Consider the following 22,221-nt stretch of genomic DNA (forward strand, 5'->3'; position numbering starts at 1 on the left):
GGATTTTATGTTTTTTTTGTTGAGGGTTTTTTTTTCTCTTCTCATACATATAACGCATTCTAGATTGCACACATAATCCATAAATATTAAAGTTATAGCCAATTTATTACAGATAGTATTTCCCTGATACTGAAACAATGTTATAAATATTTCTACATTAATATAAATACATGCAAAACAAATCAGAAAATAGAAGTCTTCAATAAAGAATGACTAAATTGCAAAAAATGATAAACTGTGCACTTTGCAATTATTTGTGGTTTTAACATTACCAACCTATTCAACCTCACAGTCTCCGAGAAACACCCCAGAGGGAAGAAAAAAAATAAAATATCCTTCTTGCTGTCAATATTTTGCTTTGCACAGAGAAATCTGTCAGTATCATCAATTACCTTTTTAATATTATGCTTACAGGAAAAGAGTTTTTCAATGCAGTTACACATTATTTGAAACCATGGCACACAGCTTAAGAAGCAAGACTGCAAAGGAACAGTAATGTCACCAAAAAAAGTGTCATTTCCAAGTACCATGCACAGAAAACCGTTGATGTATCAACCAGCTAAGTAGGGGAAGGCAGAGATGAAACATTAATGTCATTTTTTTCCTGCAACTTCTGCATGTCTCTCTGTAAAAAGTGACAGCAAGATTATAAATGATTCAATCTACAACAGGTAATTCAGACATGAGTAGCCTGTACTGCTTTTAAGAAAAGGAAATCAGCATTGGCCAAGTTTCTTTATTTCATACTTCACATCTTCACTCAATACTGTTACTGAATGTTTGAAAAATTGTCCTGTACACCATGAATATACAAAATTTATCTGAAGCATTAATTCTGTAAAAATAGAAACAATTCAGTCAGACCAAGTGTAACTGAAGACACAGCAGACAGTAAAAGGATTGCTCATCTGGGCTGAAGACGTAGTCAGAAAGCAAGACTTAATCAAAAGAACCACAGATTATTAAGGAAACAGAACTACATAAATTAAAGATTTTACTAATTTGTCAGAAGATAGAAGAGATAAAGGTAATGGATTTTATTTTAAATCAGTAAGCATAATGTCACTTTTTAGAGACACCATGGCGGTCTAAGTACATACAACTAGAAAACTCACTGCCTTCAGGCACCCTCATATCAAGTGCAAATCTGCGCAGTTATAGAATATATTTATAAAATATACTATATGCAAACATCTTTACAGAGCTTTAAATCAAGCCAAAAAGTAAATATACTTGATGGGACAACAGAAAAAAAATTAAAAATTAATGCAAAAATGTGGGCAGTGTGATTGTGGCCCTTCAAAGCCAGAGGAAACCATTCATTTTGTCTGCAACAAAAAGGAGATAGGATTTGCACCTTAAAAGTTGACTGTTAACAAAAATGAAGAAAACATCCTCTGCGCTTCTGCAAGTTAACACAAAATTAGCTTTTGTGACATTTTACATATTGTTGTTGTCTTAAAATATCTTCTAAAGACACAATGTCAACCCTTGAATACCAATAACCAATCACATAAGTGAAAGTGAAAGGGTTTCCCAGCTAAATTCAAATTACAAACTACATAATTCTAAACAAGTGCAATGCTCTGGAAAAAGCTTTTAATTAAATTATTTTACTTGTAAAGCTAGTGTTAGGTTTTTTTTTAGTTAAAAAACAACTGGAAGCAAGAAAGCTGCAAGAGTACAAATGACAAACTTGTTTTAGGTAACACCAAGTGAAAGAGTGAATTATCCACTGATGCAGACAGAAACACCCATTTGCTACATTATTTGCTTCCTTACTTCATTCCATTGCATGTACACACAGCTTAAGTATTAAAATGCAGAATAATAAATAAAACGGCTCAGATTACTAGCAAGGGGCAAAACACAATCCGTAATTGTGCTCTATCTAGTTTCTGTTTCAGCAGTCTTTTTCTCTTGCAGTTTATAAGAAAAATCATAGTCAGACTTCCAAAAAGAGTCATTCTTTTTTTTTTTTTTATCAGAAACTCAAGTTCATTTGCCCAGGTTTATAACCCAAGACTTTTCTGTGAAGGAAGCACAGTGCAAATTATATGACTAATCAAACTTGCTTACATAGAAAGAAGTTTACTTGATTAATGTTAACTTGGTATCTTTATGAAATACATTGTAAAACAAAGATTAAATAACAGGACTAGGTTTGTGGGTTTTTTTCCCCCCCTCAGGCTTTTTTCCTAATCCCTCTTTTGAAAAGCTTACTGAGTTACAAAAACCTTAATAAAGTTCCAGTCTTCAGCAGATAACCACTATAAATGCTGCCAATCAATGCCAACTAGTGTTTGATTTGCTTCTTGTGCATGTCCAATTTCCTCCGTGATACTGTGCTGCTGCCAGAGTTTTTGAATCTTTTTAAATCGTTCTTTGCACAGATGTAAGGGATTCCCACGTCTGAAAAGGAGATAATACTTATCAGGAATGATAAAACACTGCAACTAAACACAAACACTAAGGCATGACATATTAAGTATTAGATAACCCTTCAAAATAGTAATATATTTAGATAACCCTTTAACTTCATTCCCTTATCGGAACCAATCAACAGAAATTTGCATTAGTAAGCCGGAGTGCTACCTTGCATGGTTCCCCACCCTTATTACTGCTCAACGGTTCCCTCCAGCCTTTGGGAATCTTATGGACACCCCACCGAAATATGAACGCAGGTTTCCAGCAATCTTTCCATGCTGAACAAGTTCATATTCTATGGTTTTGACCAGTTTCAGAAGTAGCAAGCATTAACAATATGAAGTTCCCAAATTATTCTCACAGGAAGCAGAGGTAGGAGTTAACACAAAGAACTGATATTAAATAAAATACTCTCATAGTATTTCCACTTGGTATTAAATTAACACACATACAAAAAAAATGTACTATATACAAATAAAATGTTCAGCTTTAGTTTCTAGGCAACTTCTCAGATGTTAAAAAAATTCAAGTTTTTACACCTCAAGACAAATGTTTGTAACGTGGGAAAGATCTTCCATTAAAAATTTTTAACCTAAACCCCCATACTAGTATTAAAATGTCTGAAGGTATTAAGACGCAGCACCAATGTCAAAATATAACATTCCCTATATAATTAAAATAAAAAGGTAATGTAGAAAGCATATTTTACAAACCAGACAATTTTCAAATTCCTGTCTTTAAAAGATGTATTTTTAAATATTTACCTGAGTCCCTGGTCTGTCTCTCCATAGTCATCAAGATAAGGAGGAGGATAAAAGCAGCCCTTTGTTTTCCCAGCTAAAAATAGCACCTGACATTCTCGTACTCTAGAGAGAAACACAAGGAAGATTTTAGGTTTTTATTTTTTAGGTGAATAGTTATTTTCATAGACACAGCTTTTCCAACTCTCACCTACTTTCATTTTGTATAAACTGCATGTACAGATTTTTAAAGGACTTTTTTTTAACTGAAGATCTTATTCTCTTCCTGTTATAACTCCTTCGTAGCAGTTAAAAACAATGTAGTTTCATGTCGTATTATCTGCAGTCTGTGTAAAATACTCCACACAAGCATGGTAACAAAATAAAACAATTTCACTTCTCACTAATCCTTGCCAAAGTGAAAAATGGACATTATCTAACCTTTCCTTGTACGCAGGAAGACTACTAAAATGAACTCTCATGTTTTCAGCAGCAGCAGCAAAGTCAAGATATTTACCTTTATTGTTTTGTAGTATTTGAGTGGAAATAAATGCACAGAGAAAACAAATTAAAACCCAGATTCCCTATGACACTTTATCTTCAAAGAAACAACCTCTGAACCTTATACCAAAGGAAGAGGAATACTCTAGTTTCTAGGCAATCCTGTTATTAACAAACCACCCCTGCAAGCACACTGCTATAACATGTCTACACACACCACCTAATCTAGCGACAGAAGTACAGCTGTTCAGTTCCTTACCTAAGGAATATGCCCACTCCCGAACCACAAGTGTACGTATGTGCAGTACAGGCTCCAACATCTTCTCCTTCTAATTCAGTTTGACAACAGTAGCTCTGAGAACATAGCATGGTCCCACACACAAGGCACAATGTTGGGGCTCTGCTTTTATCACCACCTGATTTTGGACACCTTTTGTTAGGCAGAGGGGGGAAAAAAAATAAATCCATTGTATGTATCAACTCTAGATGGTAAAAAGATTCAGAACTACTTTTGAACATTTATACAGTTAACAGTTATACAGATCCTTGCAATTTCTATTTCACTGAAATACACAGCAGCTTTGCTGGAAGAGACGACTGTCAATTATGTGCCATTAACTTCATGATTCTATAAACAACTCCCAAAGGCTTTCAGGTTACAGGTTTCCCAGGTCATCAAAAAGAGACTACTTCAGTGGTCCTCACTGTAACTGCATACAACTTACGAGAAATTGGATGCTTGGTTAATGAGGCAGCTGTAGTCATCCGGAAGGTCTATTAATTTGTTGGATTCTCTTGCATAGCTAGAATGAAGCAATCAAATTAGACACTCATATTCCAACGAGTAATACACAGTTATTTCAAACTCATTCATGTTTTCCTTACTCATCTAAACAGCATCTGTGAATAATTAAATTTTTAAAAGTTTTCTTCTTCTCTGTGATTCATAGAGTAAAATGATAGCACATGAAAAAGGAACCCACACCTCTCAACTATACCGCCTCCAGGTTTCTTAATCATATTTTTAAGGATTTGAGAAAATGCACAGGCAGAAAGTCAGAAATATTCATGTCATATGCATGCTTTTAGCGAAATCTCATGATGAGGTTATTTCAGATTTAACTGGATATTTGTTCTGCTACCTTATCAGTTTGCTTTGTGTTTTCCTTTTGTCACTAATAATTAATAGAAAATATTCTGACTCTCAGGTTCAAAGAACTTGTAACCTGAAGAGGATGAAATATTCATGCAATGAAAAGGACCTATTCGATAGCAAATACTTTTATCTTTAGAAATAACAGTTAAAAATTAATTTTTTTGGCAGATGCTATACACTACACTTTAATAATCTTCAACTCTAGGAATAATACAAATTAAGACTGTGAAATGCAAATATAAGTTTGTAACAGAGGCAATGTATAATAAAATACTGAGAGAAAAAAAAATCACTGTCAAAATAGACATAATCTTCGGAAGAGCAGTTAAGAATCAGCAGAAGGAACACATGGAAAAAAACCCAACAATCACATATAACAGGAAATCAACTATGCAATCAGAATATTCTTTCTGTATATGAAATTCTGTTAATACCCTGTTTAACAGATGAAGTGACAAATTTTTATTTTTGTCACTTAGCCTTGTTGTCTGCACAACACTGAAAGATTGACTTTATGTATTCAGCATGAGAGATTAAAATGCAGAAACGTTTTTAACAACAGCACTTTGAACCTTGTATTAATTTATAATTATCTGGATAATTCATAACTACTATTTTTACCCACCCTTCATAAAGAAAAACACCCCAAATACTTTTCTACGCCCACTACATATTAAATGCATTTTGAATTAAAAATAATTGCTTAGTATAGTAGAAATGTATGAAAAACAAATTTTCTTTTTAGCAACTGACTTGAGTGTTGTTTTCACTGAAGAATTTGGATTCTTTAAAAAGATAATTTAAAAAGCTCTTCAATGCCTGGCATTTTTAAACACAGATTATATGTGTCTTCTAGCAACAGCGTATCTTTTGAATCAGAAGGTACAAATCTACTATAGGAAACATGAGAAGAAATGTTATGGCCTCTGATTTCTGCAGATCAGCCTAAATAAAACTATACTATTTAACTTTGCCTTCAAAACTCTACCAATTTAAGCAGTATTTCACTTCTCTTACAAAATTCCCAAGGTCTCTTTGCTTGTTCCCTAATATCTTTGTCATTCAATAAAGCAGAACTGAAACTATGGTATTATAAACATCCTTTAGAAGAAGTATTTGGAGAAAACTAAAACATTAAAGTGTCTCTCCTTTCTCTGCTTAAAATTTCTCCATGTTTACCTGATAGCATGTCTCTTGCCTTCCAGGTATCTTTTTACTTCATTGTTACTGCACCAGCTACAAGAAAGAAAAAAAAAAAGGGCTTTTAACATCAATGGATGATAGTTTTCAAAAGCAAATAAGTAAAAAATCCACAGTACATCTATTCAATAATCTCTACAACCACAATGATTTCTTCCAAAACACTTCTTTCACAAATGCTTTTAAAAGTCTATGATTCACTTCCATATATGCACTCCTGGGAGAATACTTGTATTACTATCTAGGTGCAGGATTCTTTATTCCATTTATACACAAAAAGGAAGCCTACAGAGGGTGGAAACAAGACCAGGTAGCCTGGGAGGAATACAGAGAAACTGAGCAGCCAGGGATCAGGTTAGGAAAGCTAAAGCCCTGATAGAATTAAATCTGGCCAGGGACGTCAAGGGCAACAAGAAAAGCTTCTACAGCAATAAAAGGAACACTGGGGAAAACATGGGCTCTCTCCAGAAGGAAATGGGAGACTGGCTACCCGGGACATGAAGAAGGCTGAGGTACTCAGTGACTTTTTTGCCTTAGTCTTCATGGGCAAGTGCTCCAGCCGTACCGTCTAAGTTACAGAAGGCAAAGGCAGAGACTGGGAGAAGAAAGAACCACCTGCTATAGGAGAAGATCAGGTCTGAGACCATCTATGGAACTCAAAGGTGCACAGGTCCATGGGCCCTGATAAGATGCGTCCATGGGCCCTGAAAGAAGTGGCTAAGCCGCTATCAATCATATGTGAGAAACTGTGGCAGTTCAGTGAAGTACGCACCGACTGGAAAAGGGGAAACATAACCCCCATTTTTGAAAAGGGATATAAAGACGACCCAGGAAACCACAGGCCAGTCAGCCTCACCTCTGTGCCTGGCAAGATCATGGAGTAGACCCTCCTGGAAACTATGCTAAAGCACGTGGAAAATAAGGAGGTGATTGGTGACAGCCAGCACGGCTTCACTAAGGGCAAATCATGTCTGACAAATCTGGCGGCCTTCCACGACAGGGTTACAGCAGTGACAGGTGAGGGAAGAGCAACAGACATCATCTACCTGGACTTGTGCAAAGCTTCTGACACTGCCCCGTACAACATCCTTGTCTCTAAACTGGAGACAGTGGATAAGGAATTGGCTGGATAGTCAAAGAGTTGCAGTCAACAGCTCGACGCCCAAGTGGAGACTGCTGATGAGTGGCAATCCCCAGGGGTCCATACTGGGATCGGTGCTGTTCAACACCTTTGTCAGCGACATGGGCAGTGGGACCGAGCACACCCTCAGCAAGTTTGCCAGTGACACCAAGCTGTGTGGTGTGGTCGACACGCTGAAGGGAAGGGATGCCATCCGCAGAGGGACCTTGACAGGTGCGAGAGGTGGGCCTGTGCAGCTTGTGGGCTGCATCAAAAGAAGCGTGGCCAGCAGGTTGAGGGATGCGATTCTCCCCCTCTACTCTGCTCTCATGAGACTCCACCTGGAATACTGTGTTCAGCTTTGGAGCCCCCAACATAAAGACATGGACCTGTTAGAGCAAGTCCAGAGTGGGGCAACAAAGATGACCAGAGGGCTGGAGCACCTCCCCTCTGAAGACAGGCCGAGAGAGTTGAGGTTGTTCAGCCTGGAGAAGAGAGGGCTCTGAGGAGACCTTACAGCAGTCTGACAGTGCCTAAAGGGGCCTGCAGGAAAGCTGGAGAGGGACTTTGTACAAGGGCATGTCACAACAGGACAAGGGGGGATGGCTTTAAACTTAAAGATTTGAGTAGATTTAGATTAGATATTGAACTGTGAGAGTGGTAAAGCAATGTAACAGGTTGTCCAGAGAAATTGTGGATGCCCCATCCCTGGAAACGTTCAGGGCCAGGTTGGACGGGGCTCTGAGCAACCTGGCTAGTGGAAAGTGTCCCTGCCCATGGCAGGGGGGTTGGAACTAGATGGTCTTTAAAGTCCCTTCCAACTCAAACCACTCTATGATTCCATATTTAAACGAAGCATAAAACCACAACAACTTACCTTTCTATTAATGTGTTCAGAATCTCACTATTTTCTTGAAAAAGGCAAGTGAGGTTGTTTGGCAAGGAAAGATAGCTACATAAATGTTCAAACTGGTTTGTTCCACTTACTGTGGGGAAAAAAAAAAGTGCAATTCTCATAATTAGATGTTTTAAAATGATATTATCTACAATAAATGAAATTTAGCTCTAAATATAAAAAGCTATCCCTTCTATTTTTTAACTGTATTCCCTCACACTGAAGATTTGGTACAAAGTATGAAAGTGCTAGTAAAGGCAGCAGGCAGCTATGTTGAAAAGCTGCCAGTAATGAAAAGCAACTTTCCTCAAACGTCCCCCCAAGCACAGTTCAAGCCTAGTCGTGTAAGAACCATAACAGAGAGTTCAATGGCCTTTACAAATTGGTATGTGATTGTTTTAATGTCATCCATTAAATGGCTGCTTTGTGCTCCTTGGAATCCGTGCCAAAACCCCAGACAGGTGGTCAGTGACAGGCAGCGTACCACAGCCTCAGAAATACAAAAATTGCAAATACCTGCAATTTTAAACTCTACTAAAATATGTAGGACACAACCACCAGATTACCATATTTATACTAGTCTATTGGTTTGACTCCATGGGCCTCTGCTCTCCCAAATTTCAGGACAAAGAGTACCAGTACCTCTTCCATGGCACGGCCTCTTTTGCTCCTGAATAAAGAGTGAAGAGCATTACAATAAAACCTGTGCTCACTTCCTTCTCATGACCAAGGGAATGCTGTTTCACAACCCCCAGTAAAACACCAGAGAAGAGCAATACAGGCCCGTTGTGGGATCAGTGGGTCCTGGTGGTGAGGGGATGGGAAGGGAAAGCTGAACACCCAGTACCATGGCCACTGTCAGGACATCCATCGGTGGCAGGGACCTGCAGGGCCATGTATGCACCTGGAACTTGAGGATTGTAAAAGAAGGTGAAGTAAAGCCTTCCTCTTCCCCTTTCCTACAACTGACTCTATAAAGACCCATGGACCTACTGTCTGGAAGTACACACCTTGTAGCTCATCTTTAGAGTATTGGAAACAAAGAACTCAAGTGGTCACTACTGGTCCAGACCGTGAACTTGGAAAACCTCACTACAGAAAACCAAAGTTCAGGAAAAAGGTTTCTTTTCTTTTGGCCCAAACGCTTAAGTATTGTGACTGTTAAATGGAAGGGGGGGGAGGGGGTTAAAAAGAAAAATCTACATTTTAAACACTATTTGTCAAGGAAACATTCTACAAGTACCAAACCATGAAGACACCCATGACAAGAGACAACCACTGTTCTCATATCATCTCAGCACCAAGTATCAGACTTCGTTTTAAACATGGGAGTCCTGAAGCACTGTGGAGCTACTTACTATCAACATCTTCAGATTTACGTTCTATACCTACATATCCCATAAGAGGAGGACCGAAAAATATGTTACTGACATCCATTACTGGGGTGTAACGTAGCACAGTGTATTTATAGTTATAGAGAGATACTAATTCCTAGCAGATGCTGATTTGAATGAGATCAGTGTGAGCAAAAGCAGGTCTCAAGTGAAAACAGTAATCAATAGGAGATTTGAAATAATCAAAATTTCACTTTTTAACAGAAGAGCATCAATTTCTGTTTTAAACAATCTAGAATGGCATTTGACTCTATATTAAAAACACGTTACTAAAAGTGAAATTATTTTTTCCCCAAATTTTCATTATGGAGATATGGTTCTGCACTGGTAACAAGCCCACATTCATTGCATCAGCTTCTTCAAAGGAGATATTTAAATGTAATTTATTTTGTCCATAAATATTTGTATCTTGAAAAGCGGACTTAACACAAAGCAGCCAGTACCTTGAATTTCTGAGGGTGCTGGGACTCCATTTAAGTAATGGAAAAACAAAGCAGAACATCGCAGGAAAGGCATGATTCCAGCTTTTAGATTCCTCCACAGGTGCCAGCCTGAGGTAATTTCTTTCAAGGCACTTAAGAGAACACAACAATAAAACAAAATTTCAGTTTCAGAACTATATTTAGTAGGTCTTCAGTCATATTTTGTATTAAATTATGACTTCAGTTGAAACTAGTGTTATGCAAAGTGTTTATTTCAAAGTTAACTCCAAGAAAAACAAAAAAATAGACTCATAAAAATGTAACCAACTGGGACAGTGACAGTAAACGAAGGAAAATTTTGCACAGAAATTTCAGATCCTAACAAGTTTTCTGTACTCGGACACTGCCAATTGCAGATTCTACATATCTACAAACTAATGAAAAAAAAAATGTCCCAGAGCATAATCTTCCTGAGCAGGTACCTTTATGAGCACAAAGGAATTTACAGGAATAGTTACTCAAAAATTGAATCTAGTAGACAAGTGGATAAAGATATCTAGCGGATAAGAAACAAGACACAAGGGTTCCCAAGTTAGAAGTCTCATCTTTGGTAGCATTAGTATATAGAACTCTGTCAGTAGTTAATGCTGAGTCCAGAAGGGAGAAAATACTCTGCAATTTTATCAAAAGATTGCACTTTTACCTTCCTGTACACTGGCAAAGATATTTATACAGTGTAAGCACAGCTGCTTCCTCTTCACTGTTACTGTTTTCTTGATCCATGCCATTCTCTTCTGAAGAAAAAAGAAATAATAAGCAAGTTACTTCATATATACATGTTTATACAGCAAGAATGTATTTTTTTAAGTTTTGAGAAAAAGGCCAAAACTAAGTGAAACATTCCACTGTACTACAATATGACATACTGGGAAGAAGTTTTCTGCTGCATATCTTACATGGTAAACTTATGCTATTGTCAATTCCAGTGAGGTGTTGGTTTACTCGTTCAATTGGTTGGCTTTCTTAAAATACTTGCTTAGAATTCTTCACTTTTGGCACACTACACCTTATCCAGTTCCTCTGGCCAGGAGACACGTTGATTCCTGACCTCAATAACTGCAGCTTACACATCATACAATGCCTAAGCCAAGTCTCTGCAATAAACACTTCCAGGCACCGCTATATTAGCTGGAAAGCTAGGATTCACAGCTAGCTATGCTCCAAAAACCCTCTAGTGTTTAAGCAATAAAAGCTAAAAACTGAATATTCATGAGCACAATTTATCAGTATTCTCTACGGGCTGAAAGAGAAAGCACCAATGATTTTATTTTACAACTGTAAACTCCATACATTTACCAATAGCACCTTGGTGTTTTCCATGTACAGATTTGAGGAATTACTTCAATAAAAGTTGAAAGAAAGTGGCATTACCTGTTGGTGAGGTAAGTAAAATCTGTATTATGTGTGCCATCGTGACAAGATGAAACAGGTGAAGATCTCCAGTGCCGAGACTAATCCCTGAAAAATCCTGACAATGTATGGCAGGGAAAGAAAGCACCAAGCTTACCTGTAAAAGAAAATAAGGAAGTTGGTATATTCCCTTTCTTTTTGAATCTTTCCATTTTCTATGCTTATGCTGCAACTATATCCTTTTAAGGCAGCATACCTCATAAGGCTAATTTTGAGGTTAATTAGCCAGCCATTATTTAAGGGATCAATGATTAACTATCAGGGTGGTTTGGGGGTCTGTTTGTTTGGGTGAGTTTTATTTTTTCCATTTCTTGTCTGTGGTTTGCTGGGGAGGGGTTGGTTATATTTTGGGTTTTTTAACATCCAAAGAATATACATTCCACCTCATTTTAACTATTTATAGATAAGGACACTTGAAACAAAGAGAGTCTTTTAAGTTGTATTAGGTAGTGAAAAACTAATAAAAACCCAAACATTCTGAAAGGTTCCTTACCCAGAGTAAAGAGACACTTTCCAATTAAGTTTTTTACACAGTGCCTACTGGATCAAAACATTATTAATACATATTATGGAATACTTACCAATAAATGAAACATGTCAATATCAAGTATGCAAGGAAGATTTCCATTTTTTTCATTAGGCACCAGTGCTGAGTATTTCAGAGAGAAAAATAAATTTATTAGTTGAACATTTATATATGAAAAGATTTTAAATGTACTTCAGTTACAAAATGAGAGCCATCTCCTTGGTTTATATGCTTAAAAGTACTTAAAATACAAATGTACCTGTTTTGGCCAGAAAGGTGTGAATTCAACAGTTGTTCAACATTATTGGAAAAGACTCTTGCCTACTTGACTATACTGTTTTGAAATGAAACAAAGTCAAAGTAACACTAACAAAGTAAGTGCTGCCATTCACTACCCTGGCAGTGACTGACTTTCATTGCTTAGGTTTCCAGTGGGAGATGAAATGAGACAGTATCTCAAGCTCTGACCCAGAAAAAGCTCAAACACTAGTGACTAAACAGAAACACTAATTGTTGACTGTTGCACAACTGTTCAGAGGAAACCTCTGCAATTTGTTTAACTTCAGAAGGTTCACTAAATTTGCCTCAAGTCATCTGCCTTACAAACTCAAAAATACATTGCTGAAGAGTCTTGAATCCATTTTTTTTGATCTCTAAAAAAAACTAGGTATTGGTCTCTCCATCTCTGAAGTGTTCATATTCACAGTAACCACAAAGTATTAACCAACGCACTCCAGCTGACAACAGAAGTTCACACTCAATAAATTTCAAGTACCTCCATCTAAAGCAAACAAAGTGTCTTGAAAATTTAATAACATTTAAAATAACAATCAATGAACAGTTGCAAACTTCTTTACTCCAAGCAGTAAAATCTGATTTACCATAAAAGTTTCAACTGCAGCTGTAAGAATAATTTTACAATGTAGCTATAAGCACTTAAGCTGCCAAGTTTAAAAACACTACTACAGTAAAAAATAGCCTCATCATAACAATTTAAAAATACTTCAGCTGAAGACTGCCTTGCTGGCCAAAAATTAACAGCTGAAGATCTGTGACATTTTGAAGCTCTTTCTATTAGCAAACATTTCACCAGCACTCATATTTCAACTGCTTTTACTTTTGTAACCGTATAGCCACAGAACACAACCCAAAAGTGTGAAAGAAACATGGACTCAAGTTTTCAAGAAAACCCAAACCATGCATAACACCATATACTACAAATTTCCAGTCAAACAAGCTAGCAACATTTGCTTTTCTGCTTCACACAGAGAATGGCTCAATCATTACTGCTACAAACTGCCAACCAAGTTCCTCCCCATAAAGCTCCCAACTGTTTGCTGAAGTAGGCAGTATCAATTTACCAGTAATTTCAGTATATTAATTCACTTTGAGAGTTTCCTGTCTCTACTGACTAAATTTAAAAATTATTCCATTTTATAGTATCCTTTCAAAATAGTCCTCTCATGGATAATTACTGTATTACGCTGAACTTCAGACTTCTCACCTATATCTACAAATGTTTTACACTTGGAACATTTTGGCTGATCTCCTTAAAATTCTCAACTAATACATGACATTACATAGTAAGTCCTGTCTTACCACAAATCCTAGTTTTCAAAGACAAGGAAGTTTGAAGATATATTACAGTCCTCTGCAAAGACCTTATTTCCTTTCAAAACTATATTGTTACATTTCCTCCTTTTTGAGGTTCCAGCCTATCGTTTTTCTTCTGTGAAGGACCACGCTTCCTTCTCCTTTGCTCTAGGTATCTTTCTCAAAGCAGCAATATAAATGCTGGGAAGAGTCAACAGAACTCCTCTGGAGCAAAATATGCGTGGTTCTCTTGAAATGTATCTTAGAACTGCAGATCAAAAGAAACACCTTTTTTTCCCCACAGTTATGATGAAATACGTATAGGTACAGATGGGAAAATACTGGCTCTTGGTCTGTTACTTAAAACCAGTACATAAAACAATACTCTTGTAATCAAGACTAACTATCTTCCTGTAAGCATTTTTCTGTATCTGTATCTTTGAAAAAAAACAGCATAAGGTGGTGACTTACATGCTAAGAGAGTACAAAAGTGACCCTGTACTGCTGAAAGAGATGAAACTGTCCAGTGAGCTGCTGCAAATCTTGTTAATGATGTAAGGCAGTCATCCTTTAAAAACAAAGAAAAAGAGACACTGCCACAGTTAACAAAATTCCTCAATATGAAAAGGTCTTTTGACTTACAGCGTTCTTTTTAGGCTCCTCAGCTGTAGTTTATGGGAGCAGTTTGAGTGTCTACATTACGACAGATGTTTATGTTTATGCAAATATAGGAGTTACCTTTGGTATTCTTGACTGTTACCATAAGAAACCCTGGCCTTACTAAAATATGCATTTATAGGAAAAAAAGTAATAGTTTTGCTAGATTTGATTTTTCAATAGGTTAATAATTAGATACTAATTGACTAAACTGTGGGATCCAACAAATAAAACTATCAGATAATCATAACTTAGTATTTAGATATTCTGCATTAAAGCATAATTCCCTCTTTTTCCATTGATTCAGAGAGGAACTGCTACTTCATCCTTACCTGTCGACAAGGTAAATGACCAAATAACGGTTTATCTTCATCAGCTAAAATTCGTTCTGGAAAAAAAAAAACAACAACCCCCCAAAATATTTCAATGCTGTGAATTTAACTCAATTCTGAAATGCACGTACAAATGCGCAAAGACGTGTAGATGTGCCACTGAGGGACACAGTTTAGTTGTGGACTTGGCAGTGCTAAGTTAACAGTTAACCTTAAAAGGGCTTCTCCAACCTAAACAATTCTATGACTCCATGAAAATGTATACATTAGTACCTATAGTCTGTATCGTGTAAGCACAGCTTCCCCAGCACATTATAGGTACACGTGGATCTTCTTCATTTGGATGAACCTTCAATCCTACTTTGTACGTAGCTGTACCAAAAGTTGTCAACATTTCTTTTATGCTCTCAGAATAAGGGTTCCTGAAACAAAGAAAACAGTATCACTAATTCATTATTTTCTCCACTGGCAGCATACTACTTTTAATGATGAGCATCCACCCCAACAGCTGAACACCTGGTTTCTTAAAATTTGAGAACTTCAGAATCTTTCTTTGAATCTGGTATTCTGTAACCTCTTTTCTGTGACAGATACACTCCCAATTATTTTTTGAGTAGTTGACAGGAACCAATCACATTTCTTAGTGTTAAGAATATCCAGTCTTCAAAGATAATATAGTTAAGGCTAAATTAAAAGAAATGTGTGTGACTGACAGAAAAACCTGTCATCAGCTGGGACGGGTGTCTTGCATTCTTGTGTGCAGCTGGCAGACAAATGTCTGTACCATGTAATGAATTTTATTACTTTCTCCTCAATGAAGAAAGGATAGACTCAAATATAAGCCCACTGTAACAGCTGAAATTACACATCAGCATACTCTCTATTTCATAGCCTTTCTTCATGTTTTACTTGTAGTGCTGAGTTACAATGATGAACCCTTCACACAGTTACAAGTAATAGGGAAACAAAGCTTAATCCTGATGTCAAAATTTATACAACTGCAGCATGTTCTCTGCACATCCACTCACCGCATCCACCTCTGAAATTCTACTGCATTATTTACTACTTGTGGGTTGGACTTCAATGGTACCATAAAAATAGGATCAACTTTTCTAATTAAAGGAAAATTTATGCATTTGTCTTAATTGTTGCGACCTTATAGCACAGAAGTCACATTCTATTTTCACATTATTGTTTATTGATGAATTTTTAATGATTTATGAAGATGTAAATACATACTTCGGTTTGAAATCTGGTCTAAATCCTTCAGGTAATTGCAGCTGATCCATTTTTTCCGAACTACCAGAATTGTCTGTACAAACAAGAACAGAATACTGATTATTCACCAATACATAATTTTTGTATTATAAAAAGGTGCAGGAATACATCACCAGAAACTGAAATTCCAAGCTGTTCTCACCGCTTTTGCCACCATCTCTCAACTCCACGGTGGCAGAACCAAAATAGTTGGTCTTTTCTATTAATATTATAACATTTTCACATACAAATTTACACATTTCTTCAGACTTACTTGCACAGTCTTCATCTCGAAGTAAATACAGCGCTTTTATTTGCTGGGATATTGTTTTGATCCACTGAGTTAAGTTTGGTTGTCCTGAAAAGTCTAACCTGTCCAAAAATATATGTAAACAAAATACATACATTAGTTACAAACAAACTATATACAGAATTTGTATTTCATTGGCATTCCATGTACTTCCATTTCTCAATATGCTCTTTCTCTGCTGTCCATGTATTTCTCTATGTTCAGTTCTTTTCCTGCAGGTCCTACACTTTACTGCCCTTTCACACTCTAAATTTCGTACTATACAATAACCAAGGAAGGTCCACAAATGAAAATATGCAGATGGGCAATCCATTTGAGATTATCAAAAAAGAAGATAATAAACATTTTGAAAGGGGTTTTTGGGGTGTGGTTTGTTGGGGATTTTGGTTTTTACATTTACTGAGAACATTTACAAAGCAAACAGACCTATTAAACAAAACTCTCGGTGGAGGAAGCAGAGGAATAACGGTGTTGCTTAAGCATTCACAAAGTGGGCAAAGGAATTCACCATTTTCTACATCGTAACTTGTGTGTACTCGTAATCTTTGTTGTCTTCGCTGCTCTTTTGCTTGGACAGCATCAAAATACCTTTAGGAAAGAGCAAGATATTAGCAGCAAATTATTAAAGCATTGTTTAACATACAAATTCATCAGTTCTCCTGAAAACACCATTTTGCCTTTTCCCGGATATACATCAGAGAATGATCTGAAGGAAAAACCTCTACCCTCTGACTGAAAGTATTACTAACTGCAGGCTATCCCCAGTTTTTGGCAGCCAAAATCCCCCAAAGTGCTGAAGTTCACTGAGCTATTAAAATCGTGGTTAAGTCTGAGCTGTAGCAACTTCCATTTAGGAAAAGAGGTATAGAGGAAGTTAAAGGATTAAAAAAAAATATTCTTTAGTTTCACATAAAATGATAAGGGAGGTGCCGTAGAGCGTTATCCATGTGCATATTCCATTACAGGCCACAACACAGCAGCAACTGGAAAACCTGGTGGCTGATCTCCAAATCCTATATGAAAAGGAACTGAATTCACTGCTTTACTAAACGTAACTGCTATTCCAGAAGCCTCTGAGATGGTTTAGCACACACCCAACGATGACCCAGAAGTGGTCTGAAAACAGGCATCTAAGGATATTTCTAGGAGTTAACAGCAACCACACGGGACTGTACATGAGCTACACAAGAAGATGAATAACACATCTTCAGTGAGCAGCGATATCAGAGACCACATACGAAATTTAAGTTTACTATACAGTAGTAATTTGGTCATTAAAATTAGTGCAATTAAGCAAACTGATGGCATGACATGCTATTTGGACTAAAAACTTAAATATGGGTTTTTACCTTTGCCAACAATGAGCATGCATAATATGTCCACAGCTACCAGTGTGTGTTCCGCATGACAGATCTGGGTGCATGAACAACGGGTCATACTTTTCTGTATTTAAAGTAAAACAAAACAGCCTTCAAATAAACATTTATCAAAAGAATTAACTGCACGTCAATGTTACCGCATTTGCATAATTATTAAACTTTATCACAGAAGCATAACTCATTTGATGAAGTATATTGCTAATCCACAACTTAAACTGTTCAGATCATTTACAAATATCATGTAATTTTGTTTTGAGCATGTGTACTATACTGAGACTTCAAATCAAGCTTTCAGAGGTACTGGGCCCTGGCAAAAGTCCCCAAGAACTACCCGCAGTAGTAGGTTCAGTACCATTAAACAATGACTCTAAGAGCATTAACCTTCAGAGCGAGAGTGCAAAACGATTCAGTGCAGAAATTTTCTATGTGTTTACATACATAGAATCAAGATAAACCTTTGTAACAGTGCTACAGGTCACCGTGATGTGTTTAACAAAGCTACCTAAATCCCAGCATTTTTTTTATTATCATTAAGAGGCATTTCAGATTATGTACCTGAGAGGAAAGAAACGTGTATCTTGTGCTTTTACAGCCCTACATCAACACCTCCTCTCTCTATAATGTTACGAGTGTAGTTTAAGAACAAACACCTCTGCTAAGGGTTTTTTAATAGTTACAAATAATTTGTCATAAATGGCTGGCAGAACATTTAAATAATGCCTTGCAGTGATTTTACACTATTTAGAACACACATTTCTATCTCACTAAAAGTATGGGAGTTTCACCACTGATTACAATGAAGTCATTCACAATTACACAATTAACGTAAGAGGGTGACACCATTTCAAAAGAAAGCATGCAGTTGTTACAGTGACTCCCAACATTCATTTAATATTAAAGACAACTATGAACACGACTTACCAGGGTCTGGAGTAATTTTGTTTCTATTTTTAGACAACACAGTTGATCGCTGAATAAATGCTGCCAAGACCATAGCCCTGCTGTCCACTTTAACTTCTTGTTCCTCCTGACACAATATACACATAACGACCTGTCTGTGTTCAGCTACTCTAGTTTGCTCTGGTCCCAAGGCTGTGAGTTTTGCATCTGAAATTACAGGGCTAGAATATTCAAAGAATACTGGTGAGCAAATTATTTGAAAAACATTACAAATCAGATTATGATTTAAATGTGATTAATGAGCTTTCTAGCTTTATTATAATTGCTTTCTCGACAACAACCAGTTTTGGCATTCATACAATCCCTGTGTCCCCAGAAATAGACAGTATTTTCCTGAAAAAAAATCATACCTCACAGTAGTATTGCCCACTCCAGTTTAACACAGAAACTACATCTGCAACTCTCCATCATCATCTACTTCCTCCCCAAAATCATTAGCATGCTTCAATTCGTATTTCCACCTACAAGCAGATTTTCTTGGAGATCCTGAACAGACGTATCATCAGCTAGTTCCAATTCACTACATTTAATAGCATCGTCTCTTCATTATTATTAAAAATTTACTGGATGATTTTAAACAGGCAAATAATTTTTTTGTTTATGTTGAACACGATGAGGGAGAAATCAATATTTATCCCACCATCTTGTCAGAAAGGGGGAGGAAAGAATTCCATTACTGCTGCTTTTTTGGTCTCAAAAACTTACAAACAGTTTTCCATCAAGACTAAAAAAAGTGCTTTTTTAAGCAGTATCAATAGGACAATGTCATGTAAAAGTTAAAGGAAAAAATTAAATTAGATTCCTTTACCTATTTTCATGTACTCTGGAGGTTGAAGTATCTAGCTCCTCCAAAGTTTGCTGAAAGAGTTCTTTGTTTTCGTTAATGAAGTGCCGTTGCATCTCAGACATCTGGGCCATGATCTTTTCCCTGCGCAATCTGGCAATCTCAGCTTTTCGCTTCCTTTCAGCTTTGTCTTTATCACGTGAAATCTGAAATTGTATTGTTCACTCAGTCATTATCAAGATCTTGTTGCAACAGACAGTTTATTTTAGCAAGTGTTATCTGTAACTGATACTAACCTCCAAACAAGGAAAATCTCATAAAAAGAAAAAAGCAAAGTCTACCAAAAAGCTATTTTTGTGCCCTCTTTAGCTCCTGCTCAATGCCAGGTAGAACTGCAGAACCAGAAAGGTACCTCTCCCACTCAACCTTTACTTGTATTTTGTATTTCTCTTTCCTTTGAGCATTCATAAGAAAAAAAGGTGATTGACAGGTCTCATCTCTAGTGCTGCTCTTCCTCTGTACTACCCATGTTCCTTAATGTACCAGTGCTCCAAGGTCTTTGTGTGGTACCTAGAACGTCATGTCAAGCTAAGAAGACTGGCAGAGCCTATCTGGAATGACCTGCATGGTCAAAATACATAGATACCATTTGTTTAACAAGTTTCCAAGGAGTCTGAAATTATGGGAAGAGCAGAATCATTAAATGCTGTGGTCAATACTACGAACCATTCTAAGGAGTCAACTTGCAAAAGATTTGGAGACTACAATATACAAAGCAAAGAAAAATAGTCCACGGACTCTCCCAATAGGTCTTTCACACAAATAGGTATGACCTATAAGCTGTGAGACAGCATTTCAGAAATCACTGATGTTTTCCATCTTTCATTTAAAGCTGCAATTAAAAATATAGTCCTTTGTTTGTCACAACCCAGACCTGTTCCAGATCAGCTAACTGTTACAGCTTGCTTTTACCTCCTCCATAATATTTCCTTCTGTCTCGGCCACAGGACTTGTAGAAGAACTTTCTCTGAGTTTCTTGATAGTATTAAAGGTCTGTAAGAAAAAAACCCAACACTTAATTTGTTTGTGACGTGAATATTACTATGTACACTACAATGCTGGACAGATAACTCAGTGTTGGATTCTAGAAGAGGAAAAAAGTAGGTAACACAAATCAACATGGGAAATCACCACAATATAACTAAAGTTTAAAAAAATATTCCATGATTTTCAACAATTACATTAAATAGATTTACCTTCAATATCCATCTGATCATGTCTTTGTGTACTTCCAGATGAGGTGCATTTTGCAGTGTTTCTAGCATAGCTAGTATACTAGGGGAATTATTGGGTGCCTCTCCTGGTCCTGAGAAAAGAATTTATGTAGACAATTGACTATACTGTTACCTGGCAAACTAATCATTCACTAACATTAAAACCAACACAAATCAAGAAATAAGACTTTTATATGTTCAGCAGCTGAGAAATTCCTTCACCAAATAGGCACAATATGCAACTTTCCCTCCTCAGCAAACATTTTCATGAGTACACTCTAAACCCTGAGAAGTCAGAGGAAATATTCTTAAAAGTCTTGCTCGTTGACTATATTTTCTTACAAGACAAAAGCACTGTATGTGCTCCCTGGCTGTTTTCATCTTGGGAGCTGCCATGTAGAACTTCCAGTATTTTATTTCCAACCTATTTGACACGGAAGAATCCTAACTTCCATGTCTTAGCAAAACTAGAGGCACTAGTCAGAAGATACAAAGGAAAGTCAAGATTGGAAGTCCCTTTAAGAACACAACTATGGATTTTGCAACTATAGCATCTGATCATGTATCGTGATCATCACCAGCACTCTTTGTTGAGACACTACTTAAAAGATACTAAGAATCAGATTTACCGGGAATTACTCAACTTTTGGGTTTCTCCTCTGGAAAAGGCCTTTAGTATTGTTACTATCATAGAATCTACACATATGTAAAGCTTATAAGTACAATCAACTTGGTAAAATTTTGATGGATAAACAAATACAACCTTCCAGTAAAGACTGTTTCAAAATAATAAAATATGAAATACTGGCATTTTCAGTTGCTTAAAATTTGCTATACATTTGAAAAGAAAGGCATACTTGATATTTTCTGAGTGAAGGTAAATGTTACAACATTCTCCTCACTGAGATTCTCTAGATGTTGTTTTTCTTCTTGCAGTGCCATTCCAAGCAAATGCAAAACCTAGGTAAAAGTTATAAATTTTAGTTCTTTCCTTAAATACTTCATATACTTCTTTATACAGTTTGGGTAAATCATTAAGAGACAAGCAAGTCGTATAGTAAAATTATAAAATAAGAATATATGTGAAGTTATTTCTACATGCATAATTCCAAAGATGGATTACAAAGGAGTAACAGCGTTTGTTTACAAATGCTTGAAACTTTGCCAGATAAAAAACACATTATATCACTTATATCTTTCTGTTTGCTGTCCTTTCTAGTGAGCGAGAAGTTTGTGCTTCTTAGCTTTCTCCCTAGCAAATGCACGTTGATATCACAAGTCTCTGGACAGAAGCATGATGCACACTTTAAATCCTTTTTTACATACAAAATTTAATGGAAAAAAGTTAACATTATTAAACTAAACTTACTCTAAACTCTAGCAACATATTTTAAAACACTGTTAGCTTTTAGGTCAGTAAAAAGATGTAATCTCCTTGAAGTTAAAAATTGAAATTACCCTATTTGGCACTGAAATAGTCTGAATGGCATTTTAAACCTGAAATGCTTAAATCTTAGTGGTGACCTCTGTCAAGCTGAATCAACCACTTTGCCACCTCATACAAATTGGCAGGATGCTCTAGACAAAAAGCATTACTGAATGCCTGGAATCAACACTGAAACCTGTGTAAGGAGAAAAGATAATCGCCAGAAAATCTGTAGCAGAACTGGAATGCAACAGCGTAAGTATCTATAGTAGCGGTGAAACCTGATCTGAGTCTTGGAAGCTTTTAAAAATTGTTTTAATAAGTAACAGTCAATTTTTCCTCACACTACCATATCTATCTAACAAGGTCTCATCAGGTATGGGCCACTTCTTCCAGAT

At 36.5% G+C, this 22,221-nt stretch overlaps 1 protein-coding gene across 2 annotated transcripts in view; it reads right to left on the bottom strand.

Annotated features, from left to right (window-relative positions):
* Positions 1 to 86: 86 nt before the first annotated feature.
* UBR2 (ubiquitin protein ligase E3 component n-recognin 2) overlaps positions 87 to 22,221 on the bottom strand; it is a 60,278-nt gene continuing 38,143 nt past the window's right edge. For both annotated transcript variants that reach the window (XM_040611735.1, XM_040611736.1), the window contains exons 26-47: positions 21,255 to 21,357; positions 20,380 to 20,489; positions 20,096 to 20,176; positions 19,148 to 19,329; positions 18,301 to 18,500; positions 17,350 to 17,443; positions 16,427 to 16,588; positions 15,965 to 16,062; positions 15,673 to 15,745; positions 14,707 to 14,855; positions 14,434 to 14,489; positions 13,916 to 14,012; positions 11,907 to 11,974; positions 11,287 to 11,422; positions 10,559 to 10,649; positions 9,877 to 10,007; positions 8,022 to 8,130; positions 6,004 to 6,060; positions 4,394 to 4,471; positions 3,928 to 4,098; positions 3,192 to 3,293; positions 87 to 2,412 (exon numbers count right to left, since the gene is read on the bottom strand). In XM_040611735.1, the coding sequence (XP_040467669.1) occupies positions 2,271 to 2,412; positions 3,192 to 3,293; positions 3,928 to 4,098; positions 4,394 to 4,471; positions 6,004 to 6,060; positions 8,022 to 8,130; positions 9,877 to 10,007; positions 10,559 to 10,649; positions 11,287 to 11,422; positions 11,907 to 11,974; positions 13,916 to 14,012; positions 14,434 to 14,489; positions 14,707 to 14,855; positions 15,673 to 15,745; positions 15,965 to 16,062; positions 16,427 to 16,588; positions 17,350 to 17,443; positions 18,301 to 18,500; positions 19,148 to 19,329; positions 20,096 to 20,176; positions 20,380 to 20,489; positions 21,255 to 21,357 (2,490 nt within the window). In that variant the 3' untranslated portion in view covers positions 87 to 2,270. The remainder of the gene's footprint in view (positions 2,413 to 3,191; positions 3,294 to 3,927; positions 4,099 to 4,393; positions 4,472 to 6,003; positions 6,061 to 8,021; positions 8,131 to 9,876; positions 10,008 to 10,558; positions 10,650 to 11,286; positions 11,423 to 11,906; positions 11,975 to 13,915; positions 14,013 to 14,433; positions 14,490 to 14,706; positions 14,856 to 15,672; positions 15,746 to 15,964; positions 16,063 to 16,426; positions 16,589 to 17,349; positions 17,444 to 18,300; positions 18,501 to 19,147; positions 19,330 to 20,095; positions 20,177 to 20,379; positions 20,490 to 21,254; positions 21,358 to 22,221) is intronic.

This window comes from Falco naumanni, chromosome 12, assembly GCF_017639655.2.
Source record: "Falco naumanni isolate bFalNau1 chromosome 12, bFalNau1.pat, whole genome shotgun sequence".
NCBI classification, from domain to species: Eukaryota; Metazoa; Chordata; class Aves; order Falconiformes; family Falconidae; genus Falco; species Falco naumanni.